Raw genomic sequence first — 18,419 nt, 5'->3', positions numbered from 1 at the left:
ATTATTGTTAAAGACACATATCGGAGACTAAAGGATATAAATGAAATTTAAGGGATGGAAAAAATAATATGATGCAAGCCCTAGTCAAAAGAAAGCCACCATAGTAATTTTAAGAATAGAAAAAAATAACTTTAAGGCAAAAGTCTTTGCACAAATAGATGGTCACTTCATAGTGATCTTTAGCTAAAGATTTAGAATTATTATATCTTCCTAGTGAATTGAATATCTCACCTAAAAATAACCTTAAAATATGGAAAGCAAAATTAACAGAATTACAAGGAGAGATAGACAAATCCATAATCGTAGTGGGAGCTTTTTCACTTTCCTTTCTCAGTAACAGATAAGGAAAAAATCAGTAGGATATAGAATATTAGGACATAATTAATAGACTTGACATAAATAGACACTGTACTAAAATCAAGACCTTGTTAGTTATCTGCTAATGCCAATGGAAGAACACAAATTTAGGATTGAGATCTTTTTTTCTTATCCATTCTTCCACTTGGAGCATACATACAAGCAAAGGTAGGAAAAAACCTTTAATACAGACCTGTTTTGACATCACAGAAGACACTAGTATGTTTTCAAGCTCTTATCCTGAATATACATATTGTAAAATTAATTTCCATTCACCTCTAATCTTACCAGTTTGGTATTGTTATTACAGATTGTATTCTTTCCATTGCTTAATTTTGCAAATCGATTTTGATAACAACTATATTATTGTCTATACTTATCACACTTCTTGTTAGGACACAGAAATAAAAATACTATTTTTTTTATAGTAACTTAGTTAATTGTGTCAATCTTGTAGGCAGGGTTGAGGGAACTGTTCAGGAGCTTCGAACTCACAGTTTAAAACCTTTATGAGAACTTCAGATTTCAGACCAATTAGTGCTACATAAATATGCAGAATTACCATAAAAAATAACTTTGGATTCCCATGTAATCACCAGTACCTTTCAAGTAGTAAGTATTCTACAAATGAATGGTTTATATTAAATGGGTGTTTCTATATAAGAGACACTACCTTTGAGAAAACAGTACTGCCCATCTTAGGAGCCAGAGGGCTGGTATGTGACAACATTGGCAATGAGAAGGAGGATGGAGGGACAATCGATAGTTACTTTTTTTTGAGACAGGGTCTTACTTTGTCACCTAGGCTGGAGCACGGTGGTGCTATCAGGGCTCACTGTGGCCTCGACCTCCTGGGCTCAAGTGATCCTCCTGCCTCAGGCTCCCGAGTATCTGGGACTACAGGTGTATGTCACCATGCCTGGCTTTTAAATTACTTTGTACAGAAAGGGGTCTTGCTGTGTTGCCTGGGCTGGTCTTTGTGGGTGGCAAGCAACCCAGGTGCCAAGGCAAGAGATCGAGGGCACGAGCTGTTCCAGTATAATAAAATATATAAAATAAGTTATATTAGACATAGATCATAGATATGATTCTATATGAATATCATTAATCATTAGTTTTTAGCAATTACTCTTTACTCCAATATTATAATAATCCTTGCTCGACAATTATAACCTAGAAAAAACCAGGCCATACAGAGATAGGAGTTGAGGAGACATAGTGAGAAGTGACCAGAAGACAGGAGTGCGAGCCTTCTGTTATTCCCGGGCAGGGCCACCAGAGGGCTCCTTGGTCTAGCGGTAACGCCAGCGTCTGGGGAGATGCCCGTTGCCAAGCAGACCGTGGTCTAGTGGTAGCGTCAGTGTCAAGGAAAAACATCCGCTACTTAGCAGACCGGGAAAGGGAGTCTGCCTTTCCCTGGAGAATAGAGAAGACTCTACTCCTCCACCTCTTGTGGAGGGTCTGACATCAGTCAGGCCCGCCCGCAGTTATCCGGAGGCCTAACCCTCTCCCTGTGATGCTGTGCTTCAGTGGTCACGCTCCTAGTCCGCCTTCATGTTCCAATCTGTACACCTGGCTCTGCCTTTTAGATTACAGTAGCAAATTAGTGAAAGTTAAAAGTCTCCAATATGCAGAAATAATGGCGTAAGCTGTCTCTCTCTCTCTCCTTTCTTTCTCTCTGCCTCGGCTACCAGGCAGGGAAGGGCCCTCTGTCCAGTGGACACGTGACCCACGTGACCTTACCTATCATTGGAGATGGCTCACACTCCTTACCCTGCCCCTTTGTCTTGTGTCCGATAAAGATCAGTGCAGCCTGGCATTCGGGGCCACTACCCGTCTCCGCGTCTTGGTGGTAGTGGTCCCCCGGGCCCAGCTGTCTTTTTTTTTATCTCTTTGTCTTGTGTCTTTATTTCTACAATCTCTTGTCTCCACACATGGGGAGAAAAACCCACTGACCTTGTGGGGCTGGACCCTACAGGTCTTGAACTCCCGGGCTCAAGCAATCCTCCTGCCTCCCAAAGTGCTGGGATTACAGGCGTGAGCCACTGTGCCCGGACGATAGTTTCTTTTAGGAAGGATTTGCAAAATTCCTCTTCAACCTTTTCCATACATGTTTGGTCAGTTGTCAACATAAGACCAATTTTCTGTATTTCGTTAGATAATTTAAAAATATGAAAATGCTTTTCTTCTTTAAAGAGTGAAACCAAGACTCAACCTGAAATATAGGTTTTACTGTGCCATAATCTTTATTACAATAGACACACCTCTCACTATCAATATTGTACATAAAAATAAGTGAGGCAAAGACATTTTGCAGGAAGGAATTCCATTTATTGTGGATGCATTTTCACAATATATGTTTATTGGAGCGATCAATTATCAGTGAAAAATATGAAGTGTTTATAAAAGTTTTAGGAATGGCAGATTCACAGAACATGCTAGTCAGCTTGCAGTTTTACCTCATAAAGATAACAGAGAATTATAGTCAAACCAGTAAACAAGGAATTTACTTTTCAAAAGATTAAATTCAAACTGAACAAAACTCTACCCTAAAACTTAACTCCATCCAAATATTGGAATAAAAGTCAGCAGTGATACATTCTCTTCTGAACTTTAGATTTTCTAGAAAAATATATAACAGTGATCAGGAGAAGCTCTTGTTCAAAAGTACAGCAAAGCAATGTTACCTCACCATAGGCCTTAATTCAAACTTTGATCCATTTCACTCCAATGATGGGAGTCAATGCTACCTGGGACGTTTGTATTTGTAAATTCTGATTTAGCTTATTGTAGACTTGTGCCTACTCTGTCATGAGTGTTTGACTTCTGCATTCTTCATGGCTTTCCTTCCTTTGGCCTAGGTTTGCTAAAGCTAGAATATTCAACTGCTCTTTACAAACTTCTGAGGAAGATAGACTTTGTAACGCAGGGGTCACTTCTCATGCCAGCCCTGCCCTGGTTAGCTCTTCTGAAGGAATACTGCAGATAAGAAAATAGTTATTTGGGAGGCTTCCTCAGTGTGGTAGGAATTGAGACTAACACAATTTTGGTTAAGTCCACTGAGGTATGAGTTTATATAACTCCACTGTACGTATCCAGCTATACCAGAACATTTTTGCCAAGACACTGGAGGGCTCTTTCATTATCTACTGTGAAGAATAAAGACTTAGAGGCTATAATAAGATCTGGATTGTGTGTGTAAAAATCATGAGTTAAAAAAGACTTGGGGGAGAAAGTAAAACTAGTAGAAGTTACATACAATTTTGAAATTTCACCACATTGTCAACTTACTACAAGTACCAATGACAAATAAAGGTAGAAAAGTTTAATTTAAAGAAATGTTTCAGAGTATATAAAGATCAAAGTACTGTCTTCAACACTGGATTTTGCTCTCTTTACTTCTCTGCTTGCAGACATTTAGCCAAAGGTAGTCTTTGTGAGACTCATGGAATTTCAGGCTGTACAATATTGGCACTAAATTTCTTGTCTTTCAATTTTAGAAAAGGAAGAGACCTTATGACCTATTGTGAACTTCATTGTTTCTAATAAGTAGGCTTTGAGCTTGGTCGAGATGATAGCATTAATAAAATTCACACTGGACTTCAAGAATGCATTTAATTATAAACTAAATACTATGTCTTTTAGAAAATTTCAACTCCTTGTGACACTTCTAATCTCTCTTCTTTTCAATACTTTCTTCTTATAGGTCATCAGGCATTGAAAACATATTGATACCTATCTGCCATGTTTCTATTGGCAAATATGAAATATTAATATAATATTGTGATTCTTTAATTTTTCAAAAGCTGTGATATTGGCTAGTTACAATGACATACTACTAAATATAATAGTCTAGCACATAAAAAAGCATTCTACCATTAGTGTGTTTGTATATGTGTATGCACATACATACATACATGAGTTATCTAAAATGTGGTTCAGGCTACTATCACTACCAAAGAAATGCACAAAACAACCAACCTAAAAAATCAGTACCACTGTCAGCTAACATAATAATGTAATTTAGATATGAATCATCAGCATGAAAAAAAGTAATACCTTAACAGTACATTTCCTTTTTTTTTTTTTTTTTTTTTTTTTTTTAAAGACAACCATTACTGCAGTATTTCAAATCTGAAATGGGTTACTTTCAAAAAGTGTTACAATTGCCTACTAAGATAATTTCTTCCATGCTTTATTATAAAGTGCAGAAACAACATGACTTCTGTATTTAAAAAAACAAAAACTATGGTTCATTTTTCTAGATACTGCACACATTCCGCAGGCAATTTTAAACTTGGATCTTCTGTTGACTTCAGATGTGGTTGGTATCACTGTTCAGACACAGAGTTACGATGATCAGTAGAAAAGTCTCTATTTCACAGCATGGGTTTCTTTAGAAACAGGCTCCTGTGCAAAGGCAGTACTTTTACCATGAACATCTCTAGACTGTGATTATTAAATATAGTGATAATATACATGGGTTTATTGGGATATTGAAAAATAAAAGAAAATGAACCCAATTTAGTAAATCAACATAAATACAAAACAGAGCAAATTTGCCCTCTACAACTGAGCTCGTCCGGCGTCTTGAGCTTGGGTTCTTTCTTGAACTGTCTCAAACCTGCCAAGAGAAGAGAAGTTGAAATTGACAGCTTGCAGTGTGAAACTGACAGCCTGCAGTGTTTCAGGCAGACAGTTTTTAGAGTCAGAAGAAAAAGGAATAAAAGTATGGCAGGAATAAATATTTATGAAAGGGAGGATTATTACTGGCATTCCATTCAAATGTGATCTTTTATTTTACTTTTTTTATTTTTTTGAGACAGAATCTTGCTCTGTCACCCAGGCTGGAGTGCAGTGGTGTGATCTCAGCTCACTGCAACCTCTGCCTCCCAGGTTCAAGCAATTCTCCCATCTCAGCCTCCTGAGTAGCTGGGGATTACAGGCGTGCACCACCATGCCTGGCTAAGTTTTGTATTTTTGGTAAAGACGAGGTTTCCCATATGTTGGCCAGGCTAATCTTGAACTCCTGACCTCTAGTGATCTGCCTGCCTCAACCTCCCAAAGTGCTGGGATTACAGTTGTGAGCCACTGCGCCCGGCTGGATCTTCTTTTATTTTATCCTTCCTTCTGATTTTTTTCACTTCCCTCTTCCTGTCTTTCTCCTTTATGTTCTCTTTTCCTATCTTAACCTTTCGCCTTGCTCATAGCATTTAGAGTCAAGTAAGTTGCTTTGTTTTTTTCATTTTTAAACTCTACCATAAGAGCCAAAAATCTAGTGTGTATTCTAGAACAGGCACAAGCGACTGAATAGCTCAGGGAGGGCCACATCAATGTATGATGGTGAAGGAGGATGTTTATCTTTAGTTTTCTCCCATTTTTAATCTAGCAATCTCTATTTTCTCCCTCCTATTCTTACACCCCTACCCCACGAGACTTACCTCACCTGTAGTCCTATTCTTATACCATTATCTCCCCCTCAGCTAGTTGCTAAAATTTTTTGCCAAGCTATTAAGAAATCTTAAAGTGTTGTGAATTCAAATTTTCAAGGGTGTTCATTGTATTCATTTCTAAGGAATGACTGAGTAACAAGAAATGAGTTTGACATTTTGGAGCAAAAGAGCTACCTAATCTGCTACCTCATAAACTCAGTTCTGCATCTGGTGGTTATATTATTACTAGTGTAGAAAGAGGTTAGTGGCATGTGAAAACTCACACTGTCACCCTCCTACCTTGTACTGCCTACATAACTAGTGCTACATAACTCCAGGGAGTACCATTCATGTTTGTATGTGAGTGGTGGTCTCTGAGTCTGACCATTTCACATCATCTTTGTTCTACTTTCCAGAGCTCTGGCTAGGAGGAATGTTATCCAGAGAGACTTCATTATACTGGTGACGATGGTCTATAGCCAGCTGACATCCCCTTTTCAGGGACTCATTCTGGGACTCATAAACACTGGGACTGCCATTCTGAGAGGTCTGAGAAGAGAACCTTCTGCTGTCAACGTTCCTCCCACGGTGATGTATGGAGAATGTTTTCCTGGGAACCTTTCCATGGGTTTGTGCTACTTACACCGCATGGCTGACAAACCTGCAATGCGCTAATAGAATAGGCTAGAGTGGTCATAAAGGCTTAGGTCAACAAGCTCATTCTTTGTTTAAAAAATAACAAAAAAAAGTTCTTTTCTCCCCTGCCACCAAGAGAAAATTATAGAAGGAATTGACAACTATACATTTTCTCCTCAATAGCATCCTAAAAGAAAGTACCATGTATAATGGTTAAAATGCAGGCTTAGATCAGACTGCTGGAGTATCAATGCAGGCTATGCTACTTATTCACTGTGTGACTTTGAGAAAGTTACTTCATCTTTCAGTGCCTCATTTTTCTCAGCTGCAAAATGAGAATGATACACTACTTACCTCACGTGGTGACTGGAGGATCAAATGAAATAATGGAGGGTAAGAAGGCAGAAGATTGTCTAGCATACAGTGGGGTGCTCACTTAGCGCTAGTAGTTTGCAATGTGATAATTACCAGCAGGCACTTTTCATATGTGTAGCAATGACTTAGAAAGGCTAGTGAATTTCAATGGAATAAAAGCGCAATGCGTAGCTAATAGTGAAGGTGGGGTAATATGTTTAGTAGCTGCACCAGAACTAAGAACATGTAGAAAGTAGGAAAGGGAAGGTAATTCTCTCACTGCAGTGAATTGTAGTGATTCTCTAGTTGCCTTTGATGCACTCTTTAGTCCTGAGTTTGCTTAAGAAGTGCTTCTGTTTAAATCAGCCCATAAGCAGCCTGTTCTAACCTTGCTTATTGTCCGTCTCCAGTTTCTTCCTTTTTAATTTTCTTTTTATTGAAGAAGACTAGGTCTATTACTTGAAATGGGGAAAGGCTACAGTTGGGAGTTGAATGAGCTCATTGTACACAAAGGGTCCCATTTGCAGTCTGAGCATCATTTAGATGTTCTTCAGAGCCTCCTTTCTGAAGAATGACCATATCCTTTGACCAGAAGACTAAAAGGAAGAGGAGCCCAGTCATTCTTAGCCATTCATTTTCATAGGGTATTAAATGGTTGCCTTACTCTTGAATATTATTTTAATTTTTTTGCCATAGCAACCCTGAGTCTTAGGCTGCTGGCAGTGGCAATATAATCTAAAATGGTTCCAGAAAGCAGTTTTGGAAACACTCAGGGAGACAGATGTTTTCCCCAAGTGATCTTTAAATGACTGTGGCACCAAGCTGGGACGTTGTAAGGAAACGTAGACCATAGTATCCCATACAGGCTTCTGCTGCCAACGTTCCTACCACTGTGGTGTACTGAGGATGTCTTACTGAGAACCATTCCATGGATTTGGGCTGTTGATGTTGTATGACTGACAAACTTGCGACGCACTTTTCCTTTCACTGTGTTATGTACTGGTCTTTTAGACACTGATGAGTGTGCAGGCAAAGATCGGTAGGTCAGCGATATTTCTCATCTGACTCCAGGACATCATACTACAGCATACATCAGGAAAACAAACCTCCGAAATATTAGTCCTCCCAATGGATTACCTTAGTGGGGGAAGTGACCTTATCCACAGATTGCTTTTCCCAGAGGTTCCGCTTGCTGGATACATCTCCTGGTCTCAAGTCCTGATAAAGAGAAAGCAGAAAAACATCGATAGGTGGCCATTTATATTTTCCAGCCAGCTCTAAATAAATGGCCACATCTATTGTTTATTTGAATCAATTTGTTGTTTAATACACTTTACCCCAGTGATCTGAAATGGAATTGAAAGGACCATCAGCTGTTGTTTGATTTTTTTTTTTTTTTTTTTTTTGAGACAGAGTCTCACTCTGTCGCCCAGGCTGGAGTGCAGTGGCGTGATCTTGGCTCACTGCAACCTCCGTCTACTGGGTTTCAGGTGATTCTCCTGCCTCAGCCTCTTGAGTAGCTGGTATTACAGGTGTGTGCCACCATGCCTGGCTAATTTTTTTGTATTTTTACTAGAGATGGGGTTAGCTGTTGTTTGATTTTATATAGACCGTGACATGTCTTATGATATGAGAATGGGCTGGAACTATAGCCTCTGGGTCCTTGCCCTTTACCAAGGACTTACTGTTTATTGATCAGTAAAAGTGAAACAGGAGCATGTTTAAAATAATGTAGCCTCATTTTAAATTTCTGCACTCTTACAAGTGAACAGATCATAGGTTATTTAAAAATAACTAATTTGGGGTTTGATAAACATTTCCTGAATCACAGATGAACTCAATTAGTACTCACCTCTTTTCCCCCAGCCCTTACTACTTTAGTGCACACCAGCCTGACTGCCAACTGCCCACATGGCACTTCTCTGCCTAGGGACTTTCTCTGGGTACAGATGCCCGTTTTGCCTGCCCAGGAGGCAGGCTGGAAAGTTCAGAGAGTTATTATAACATCTCCAGGAGCAGTCCTCAATGGCTGGCTGGGGAATGTTGGTGCAATATTATTTCTCAGGCTCACTCGCCTCAGCTTGGGTAACTCTGAAGTATGTGTTATCTGGTGGCTTCCAGGATTTCCTCCGTGGGATTAAGGTTTAACAGCCCATGTGGGGACTTGCTTAATAACACCTTCTTTGCGGGCTGCCTTCTCCCAACCTCACACCCTGTAGTGTTTTCTTCACCTCCATGTAAACAACTTGCTCTGGAATCACTATCTTGGGATCCGCTGCCGGGTAGCCCAAACAAAGTCACTTTTCTTTCTTCTTTTTCTTTTTTGAGACAGAGTCTTGCTCTGTCGCCGAGGCTGGAGTGCAGTGGCATGATCTCGGCTCACTGCAACCTCTGACTCCTGGGTTCAAGCAATTCTCCTGCCTCAGCCTCCCGAGTAGCTGGGATTACAGGCACAAGCCACCATGCTCAGCTAATGTTTGTATTTTTAGTAGAGACAGGGTTTCACCATGTTAGCCAGGATGGTCTCGATCTCGTGACCTCATGATCTGCCCGCCTCAGCCTCTGAAAGTGCTGGGATTATAGGCGTGAGCCACTGTGCCTGGCCACAAAGTCCCTTTTCTAGCAGCACCTCCCTCACCCTAAAATCATTTTGTGTCTCCTGAGGGGCAACTGGGTAATTCAGAAGTGGATCAGTAGAACCCCGCAAATATAAACATTCATCACAAATTGAACCCATGCGAGAAGATGACAGTTGATGACATGTGTAAGAACATGTGGAAATCTTGGGATGGAAACACTAAAATATGATCGATAACAGTTATATAGCTTAGAGTCTTTATTTACTACCTCATAATTAATTTCATTTGGATAAGGAACCAAATTTCTGTTTCAATTTACTTTTCTCCCAGCATTTGCTTATGTTAGTACTTGGCAAAAGGTAGTGTGTAGAAAATAAATGTGTTTTACTGAAATAGTAATGCTTATTTTGGCAAACCCTTTTCTCAGGAGGAAGGCAAAGCTAACAGCAATTGCATTTACCCATGGACACTGATCTAAATGGACATATTTCTGATAGATAGTATTGAGATTGTAATACCGAAAATGCATAGTTAAATGATACCATGTGAAGCATTTCAGATTTGCCTAAACCTTACTGAGTTTCTGGATTTCCTCTGTGGCATGAATTCCTGATATTCTATTAGAGAGTTGCACCTATTTAACTTGGAGCCATTAAGCAACAAATCAGATTATTTTTGTAGAATTCCACTACATTTGCCAGCGTAGGTGGAAGTTGCCAAACTGTCTGGAAGACTGTTTTAACATTTTGGAAACTATAATTAGGAACATGCTGAGGGAAGCTCTGGAAAGCAGCTATTATCGCTTTGTTTATTTGACTCACATGAGACAAATATTTTTCCTTCTCATGCATGTTCTTCTACCTAAGAAAATGGATTGCACTTCCCATAAATCCTGCCGATGAATCTTTCAAGATCACTTAAAGAGTTTAAAGAGTCCTTTTAAGAAAATATTAACATCCGAGTTATAAGTTGGCATTTTAAATCAAAGGGGAAATATAAATGGAATTACCTGACCAGACTACATTTTAGAGAAAGACCCACTCCGGAAGAAGAGGGAGAAATGAAGGCAGGAGAAGCAGGTTTCCAATCAACCAGAGACCAAAAAGTGAGGAACAGAAGATCAGCTGAGAAAGACATTGTTGGGTTTTTTTTTTTTTTTAAACAAAAAGAAAGACAAATTAGCTTTTTAATTGCTGTGTAACATGTAGTTTAGACACAAAGAATAGACAAACCAGCTAAAACAGACATACTCAGAATTGAATTGCAGTTACAAAGTTACACTGAAATCTTATAAATTCTACCCATAAATAGCAAGGGACATCCCAGTAGCAATCTGGTGTATTTACAACATTGATTTCATAGAACTTTCTTCCATCTGGTTTTCATTCGGGAAGCCATGCCAGTCTCCAAAATCTAATGGGAAGAAGGATGTCACTAAAATCTATACTAACTGCCATGTTCTTCTTTCCTTTTCTTCTCCACCCTCTAGGGGGTGATCTAGCAAGTCACATACTAATAAGTAGGTAAAGCAGGCAATGATTTTGTAATTTCTCTGCAATATTTTTTTTTTTTAGGAGGCTGTCAGTAATCCCAGAACATGGTGTATGTTTTGTTTTGTTGTGGAAACCTGGATACAGTTATACCTATCAAAATAATAAGTGAATTTTATATTTTTAACCTCATTAGGATGTCATACAGATGATGGTAAACTTTTAAGTTTACAAGTTCAAGTGCCGATAAAAGAATAGGGGGCAAGTTCTGGATCAATGTTTTGAGTATAATCTGCTACAAAAATGAAAGATTGCAAATATCATAAATGTGCAAAAATTAGCATCTCCTCCAAATATTCCATACTTATCAAAGAGGGAAACATAGATCTTTCTCTCCTTACTTACTATCTTGAGAGTTCCTCAATAGGTCCATTGACTGCCTTGGTTTTTATATGTATATTTGGGGGAGAGGGTCCTTAAATTTCATTAGGTTTTAAAGGGGTTCATAATTCAAAAAGGGTTAATAATCACTGGTATGGAACCACAAAACTTATATACACTGCCATGGCTTCATTTTGGTTTTGAAAATAATTTCTACTCCTTATGTTACCAGAGATGCTTGGAAAACTTGAGGCACTAAAGAGCACATAACTTTTGGGTCTAGGCTCTTGCCTCAACTGTATCCTTTTATAAACCCCCATTCTTGTACCTATTGAGAAGGGGAGGAAAAGTTGCTTTTTTCAGTGTGTAAAGATTTTCTAATTGTAAATTGGGTTGACATTAGTTTATACCTCCTGTGAGCCTTTATGCAAAGAATCTCGGGGTGTATATTAATTAAATGGTTCAAAGAGTTGTGTCCAAGAAGGATTTGCAAACATTTCCATTTCTTCCTTTTTAAATTGGAAAGTGACAAAAGTCAGTGACTTTGGATATTATATGTGGAGCCAACAAATGCAATTAAATGGCATGGAGCCAATGGATGCAATTAAATGCACAGAGGCCTAGGATTGGAAAGTTTTTCTTCTTCCTCTAGAATGTAGGATTATGACAGTGGACTCTCAGCTCCCTTGAGCACCAACAAAGCTATAAAACCAACTTAACAGCGAAAGCTCAGCAATATACAGTGGGGAGCTTGATACTTTTTCTTATTATAATGACAAATGCCAGGCAATTGTCATATACATTCAACGAAAAAGGTGAAAAGAAATGTTATCTTTAGTAAGATAGCTGCACTTAATAAATTAAGAAAATTTTAAATTCTCAAAAACATCATTCATAACCAGTTTTTCTAGTTTCCAGTTTTATGACTTTCCTGAGGAGGTGCTGACAACACAATTAGACCAATTATTTCAACAACTACCCAATAACTGCATTTTTGTGCCAAGTTATAAAAACTAGGGAAATTGAAACATATGGGTTCCCAATAGGCAATATACATATTCTTTTGGGAATAAGTTTAGGGGTGCTCTTGACAAAGAACTATCCAAAATGATTTGACCTTTCATTTTCAAACTTCTATCTAGAATCTATAGAATAGAAGCTAAACAAATAGACGAGTAAAGGGTCTAAATTCGAACTGCCTCAATATTCTAGCTGATTCCTTCTCTCAGTTAGGGTGTAGAGGTGATTATTTGGTTCCATTTTACCCTCTGAGTAACTGCGATGCAGCTTCTTAGAAGAGCTGTAAATCTGAACACTTTCCCGTTTGTTATTCATCCGGGAAAGCAAAGAACAGGAGCACTGCCATTCCTAGGTAAACAGAACAACTGCTTGTTTTCTTCCACTGATAGAAGCTGGGAGATCAAAGAAACTCAGAAAAACCTGAAGGTACTTACAGAAGGTTTGGGAGCAGGTGACTTGTTTCCATCTGGGGTTTTAGTTAGCCATTCATTAATGCGGCTAGAAACCCCTACCTTCAAGCCAGCAGTTTCCTACAAAGGGACAATCATCCAAAATATTAGAGAATGAAGTTAACTTGGGAAGGAATTTTCAAAGCAAATTCAAAATATCAGTAAGTATAATTTCACATAACCATAAACCTTAACACTTGATATTTACAGAATATGTCATCTGGTTTTCTTTCCCTTGTAACTCGCCCCACTCCAACTTCAAGGGTGGACGTTTCAGCTCAGGCACTTTATTTGGAGTACGATGGCCGAGGCTTAGTACATCATGCAACCTCAGGAACACACTCTCTCTGAGCTTGCTTTTGTGGTCATTGCAAAACAAAATACAAATTGCACCTTCTTCGCTGCTTTTATTATTTACTAGTGTGATTCCCAAATCACAATCAACATGCAAAAAACATGTGCCCCTCTACACTTAAAAGACAAAAATCAGACGCTTACCTTATTTGGTGTGCCTGCTGCAGTGGGGGATGAAAACACATTCCCTTTCTCCCACATACTCTTGATATTGCGTACCCCTTCAGCAGGAACAGGAAGATCCGAGGCTGCCGGCTTTGTAGGTTTTGAGCTTTTTGTTCCCTGAAATTTGTGAGTTATTTTTAGGATTGGCGCTGGGAAGTTTGTTCTCATAAAATTACAGGGAGTTTGTCTTCCTCAACATTATCATCTTAAAAATTCGTTGTGTAAACACCTTCACCAAAAATGAGAGTGATAATTTCTGTTGTAAAACTTTATCCTGATGACATATGTCCCTCAAAATAAACCATCACAGCTAGATCAGAGGATCTTTCAAAAATGAAATATGCTTTTTGTTGGACACCATTTATTGTGAAATTGATATTCTGCTTTGTTTCTTCAACAGATACTTTTTTTTTTTTTTTTTTTGAGACAGGGTCTTGCTCTGTCACCCAGGCTGGAGTGCAGTGGCACAATCAAGGCTCACTACAGTCACAACCTCCAGGGCTCAAGTGATCCTCCCACTTCAGCTTCCCGAGTAGCTGGAACCACAGGCCTCTATTTTGTAGAGAAAAAAATGAAAAAATTAGCCAGGCATAGTCCCTATGTTGCCCACGCTGGTTTTGAATTCCTGGGCTCAAGGGATCCTCCTGCCTTGGCCTCCCAAAGTGCTGTGACTACAGGCATAAGTCACCACACCTGGCCTCAACAATACTTCTTAAATGCCTACTGTATGAAGGGCACTTTGCTAGGCTCTGGGGATACAATGGTGCTCAAAACAAGACAGTTGGGAGGCTGAGGCAGGAGAATCGCTTGAACCTGGAATGCAGAGGTTGCAGTGAGCCGAGATCGCACCATTGCACTCCAGCTTGGGCAACAAGAGCGAAACTCCGTGTCAAAATAAATAAATAAATCAATAAAATACAAAAACCAAAAAACAAACAAACAAACAGAAAACAAGAAGACAGCTGCAGTGGGCTTATATTTTAATAGAAAGGAAAGATAGTAACTAGTTATACAAGTATTTATTTCACATTGTGCTAAGTGCTATGAAAAATAATGATGTGCCATAAAGCATGGCACACAATCAGGGGGCAGTACTTAGTTTGGGGGTGCAAAGAAGGTTACTCTGAGGAAGTGACATTTTAAACCAGATCTGACAGAAGACTTGAAAGTGGCGAAGTAAACAGGAGCAGCAAACTCCATTCCATGCAGAGGTAACAGCATGTGCAAAAGTCCTGAGGCAGGAAAGTGCTGAAAGATGGAAAGACTGAGATACCCCTGCATGGGAAATATATTAGAAGGAGGAAAGAATGAATGTAAGTAAGAAAGAAGTGTATTCAAGACACTCTGCCAGCAGTAATGAAGGCCATACCCCAAATGGCTCGAGTTTCTCCTCCAGTCCTGCCCTGTGGCCTGTGCCTATGTTCAAGAAGGCACAGCCAGGATGAGTGGTACCATTATGAGGGGCCATGGCATAAAGAATGATCTCACTGGACTATGCAAAGTTTAAAGCTCCAGTCTTGGTTTCATTACACCTATTAGTGCTATGACCAACTCAATCACAGAAAATAAAGATCTGCAATCTGTTTTATATTTTAGTGGACATTTAGTCTTGTAAATCACATCTTTAGTGTTAGGACTTGACTATTCCTTTGATAAATCACCGGATGCCTCTCTTTCTTATTCCCTCATATCATCTGTAAACTATTATATGTGTATCTCCACTCTACAATATAAAGAAGAAGAAAAAATCAAATCAAACTGATCCAATTACTTCATAGCAGGTGCTCTGATGTGCAAGAGGCTAAAATCATTGACTAAAGTCTACACAAAGGAGAAAAAAGCAGGATCACATCTTGATCAATGACACCTTCCTTCTTGGCGCTTTGGTATTGGGAAATACACATTTCCAAATAGAATAAAACCCCCAGGTCAGTTGGGTGGGGGAAAAAAGGTGGAGTAGATAGACACATAAAACTGTGTCCTTCAAATATAAAACAATCAGTTTGAAATTGATGATGATTAAACTTGGGTTGGCTATCATCTTTATATTACATTATACTATTTTTATTTGATAATAAAAGGTTTTTATAAACAGAGGATTAAGTAAGATTGTGAGAGACCTATTCAAACCACATATGGGAACATATTTTATAAGGAATTAGGGATATTGAAAATATACATGTGAATGTATAAAAAATATAGTTAAATACTGGCCGGGCACGGTGGCTCATGCCTGTAACCCCATCATTTTGGGAGGCTGAGGAGGGCATATCACCTGAGGTCAGGAGTTTGAGACCAGCCTGGCCAATATGGCAAAACTCTGTCTCTACTAAAAATACAAACAAACAAAAAAAAATTAGCTGGGTGTGGTCATGGGCACCTATAATGACAGCTACTCAGGAGCCTGAGGCAGGAGAATCGCTTGAATCCGGGAGGTGGAGGTTGCAGTGAGCCGAGATGGCGCCATTGTACTCCAGCCTGGGCAAAAAGAGTAAAACTCCGCCTCAAAAACAAAAACAAAAACAAAAAAGAACATATATATATATATATATATATATATATATATATAATACCAATAAACCCATTTGTTTAAAAAAAACCGTTTTCATTAAATAATATTCAGGCTGAAAGTAGAAAGTAATTTATTTAAAACTCTTCTAAAATTTATCTTTATTACTATATTTCTTAGAACTTAGAATTTCAAAGTGTAATAAATCATTCGGCTTTGGGACGTTTTCATTAAACAATATTCAGGCTGAAAGTAGAAAGTAATTTATTTAAAACTCCTCTAAAATTTATCTTTATTACTGTATTTCTTAGAACTTAGAATTTCAAAGTGTAATAAATCTAACACTATCAGGGGCCGGGTGTGATGGCTCACATTCGGCTTTGGGACGCCAAGGCGGGTGGATCACTTGAGGTCAGGAGTTCGAGACCAGCCTGACCAACAGGGTAAAACTCTGTCTCTACTAAAAATACAAAAATTAGCCAAGTGTGGTGGTGGGCCCCTGTAATCCCAGCTACTTGGGAGGTTGAGGCAGAAGAATTGCTTGACCCTGGGAGGCGGAGGTTGCCGTGAGCCGAGTTTGCCACTGCACTGCAGCCTGGGCAACAGAGTGAGATTCCATCTCAAAAAAAAAAAAAATTCTAACACTCCTAGGGCTATTGGACTTGATTATTGTCCTAAGTGTTTTTATGATCTTCTATGTAGTCAGAATCTATTTCTGTTCAGCGGGATCATAACGCTGAGGACAATTCTCACCTCAATTGCACTGGTATACTGCTCCAGTCTGCTGTCAATCTTGGAGACTACTGCTGCTTGATGGGTCGATTTGACACCACTGCTAAAAAAGTAAACACATACATATAAAAATATGAGAGAGAATCTTCCCATACATATGCTAGCTGATTAGTTCAACTGAACCATCAACCATATTTACCTTTTCTGCACAGACTTATTCAAAAATTCTGCTCGCTCTTCTATCTAGGAATTGCAAAAGAAAATAAACCCAATTAATATTTCAAGCTTATAAGCAGTGTTTCTCAGCCCAGGCCAATATCATCCCTGAACCTGTTAAATAAACACCAAAGAGCATATAAGGGTATTTGAGTTACTGTGCATAGATCTGCTAGAAAGCAAAACTACATATAAGGTATTTGGTAGTGAGATTTGGGGGAATGAAGGTAGGATTGATACAGGATAGAGAAAATGTGTAAAAAAAAAATCAAGTTTTCAAGGCAAAATAAAGACCAGACAGAAATGGAATAAAAAATGCCTCTAAAACCATATAAATCAGTGGCAAAATAATTGAATTTTAAGACTAACATAATTGGTTGGGCACTGAGGCTCACACCTATAATCCTAGCACTTTGAGAGATCAAGGCAGGCAAATAACACTTGAGGTCAGGAGTTCAAGACCAGCCTGGTCAACAAGAGGAAACCCTATCTCTACTAAAAAATACAAAAATTAACTGGATGTGGTGGCACGTGCCTGTAGCCCCAGCTACTTGGGAGGCTGAGATGGGAGAATTGCTTGAACCTGGGAGGGAGAGATTGCAGTTAGCCAAGACTATGCCACTGCACTCCAGCCTGGGTGACAGAATGAGCATCTGTCTCAAAACAAACAAACAAAACAACAACAAACTTAAATAATTTTTTCAAAAATACACACTGTTACCCTTTAGGATGTATTTATTAGAGACATACCATGCTATTTGAGTTAACAAAATTTTCCCACAATGTTTTAACTATGTATTTGGTATGTAACAGGATTGAATAACTAGAAAATGTGAACTAGTCCCTTATTGCTTAACCTGATTTCCTACCTTGACAAGGGTCAATGATCAAGCCTATTGTTGAACTTTATTAGCCGTGGAACGTGAAAGATGGATGCAAGTAGAATGAGGATGGGGCACAGCTCATCTGTAATGGCTGAGGCTTCCCACAAAGCCCCTCTTAACCCAAGTGTGAAATTAGGAAATAAGCCCAGAGAAACAGGGGTGGACATAGAAAAAATCAGCAGTTCAGTAGTCTTTGATGAATTCTTTTTTTTTTTTTTTTTTTTAAAGCTAGGAACTTTTTGCTACAACCGAAGCTGCTAAATCAAACATTATATTTTACTGAAACTGTATCACTTAAATTTAGATGGTGGCCATAAGGAAATATTTGTTGAATCATGCCACAGCCAACTCCAGACTAGAAATATCCTCTGCCACCCATGACTTATCAATACCATGAGCAAATACTTTCTTTGCTTATGACTGCATGTGCCAAAGCACAGGCACGCTGAAAAGTTTCATTTTGTTCCCTGTTCAGGACAGCCAAGAAATCTACTAGATTATAGTTGCCCTAGGCTAGTATGTTTGAGTGGCCCCTTGTCTCAGTGAGTCTCGGTTAATATGAGAAATTACCATAGACTGGATGATTTAAAACAACAAGCATTTCTCACAGTTCCGGAGACTGGGAAGTCTAAGATTAGGTTGCCAGCATGGTTGGGGTCTGCTGAGAGCTCTCTTCATGGTTTGCAGATGGCCACCTTCCTGCTGTGTCCTCATATAGCACAGAATAGAAAGGGAGCAAGTAAGGTTCTGTGTCTCTTCTTAAAAGGGCACTAATCCCATTAAGGGGGCCTCCACCCTCATGACCTAATTGTTTTCCAAAAGTCCCACCTCCTAATACCATCTTATTGAAGGTTAGGATTT

General features: G+C 38.9%; 1 protein-coding gene across 6 annotated transcripts in view; it reads right to left on the bottom strand.

Annotated features, from left to right (window-relative positions):
* Positions 1-2,666: 2,666 nt before the first annotated feature.
* The window catches only part of CALD1 (caldesmon 1), a 198,140-nt gene continuing 182,387 nt past the window's right edge, over positions 2,667-18,419 (bottom strand). For 5 of the 6 annotated variants that reach the window (XM_025379423.1, XM_025379427.1, XM_025379425.1 and 2 more), the window contains 6 exons: positions 16,658-16,701; positions 16,480-16,561; positions 13,197-13,334; positions 12,684-12,779; positions 7,917-7,997; positions 2,667-4,981 (listed from right to left, as the gene is read on the bottom strand). In XM_025379423.1, the coding sequence (XP_025235208.1) occupies positions 4,976-4,981; positions 7,917-7,997; positions 12,684-12,779; positions 13,197-13,334; positions 16,480-16,561; positions 16,658-16,701 (447 nt within the window). In that variant the 3' untranslated portion in view covers positions 2,667-4,975. The remainder of the gene's footprint in view (positions 4,982-7,916; positions 7,998-12,683; positions 12,780-13,196; positions 13,335-16,479; positions 16,562-16,657; positions 16,702-18,419) is intronic. The other variant, XM_025379424.1, reaches the window with a different exon arrangement.

The sequence above is a fragment of the Theropithecus gelada genome, chromosome 3 (genome assembly GCF_003255815.1).
Source record: "Theropithecus gelada isolate Dixy chromosome 3, Tgel_1.0, whole genome shotgun sequence".
NCBI classification, from domain to species: Eukaryota; Metazoa; Chordata; class Mammalia; order Primates; family Cercopithecidae; genus Theropithecus; species Theropithecus gelada.
The sequence above is the reverse complement of the archived record's forward strand: the minus strand, read 5'-3'. Positions and strand labels throughout refer to the sequence as shown.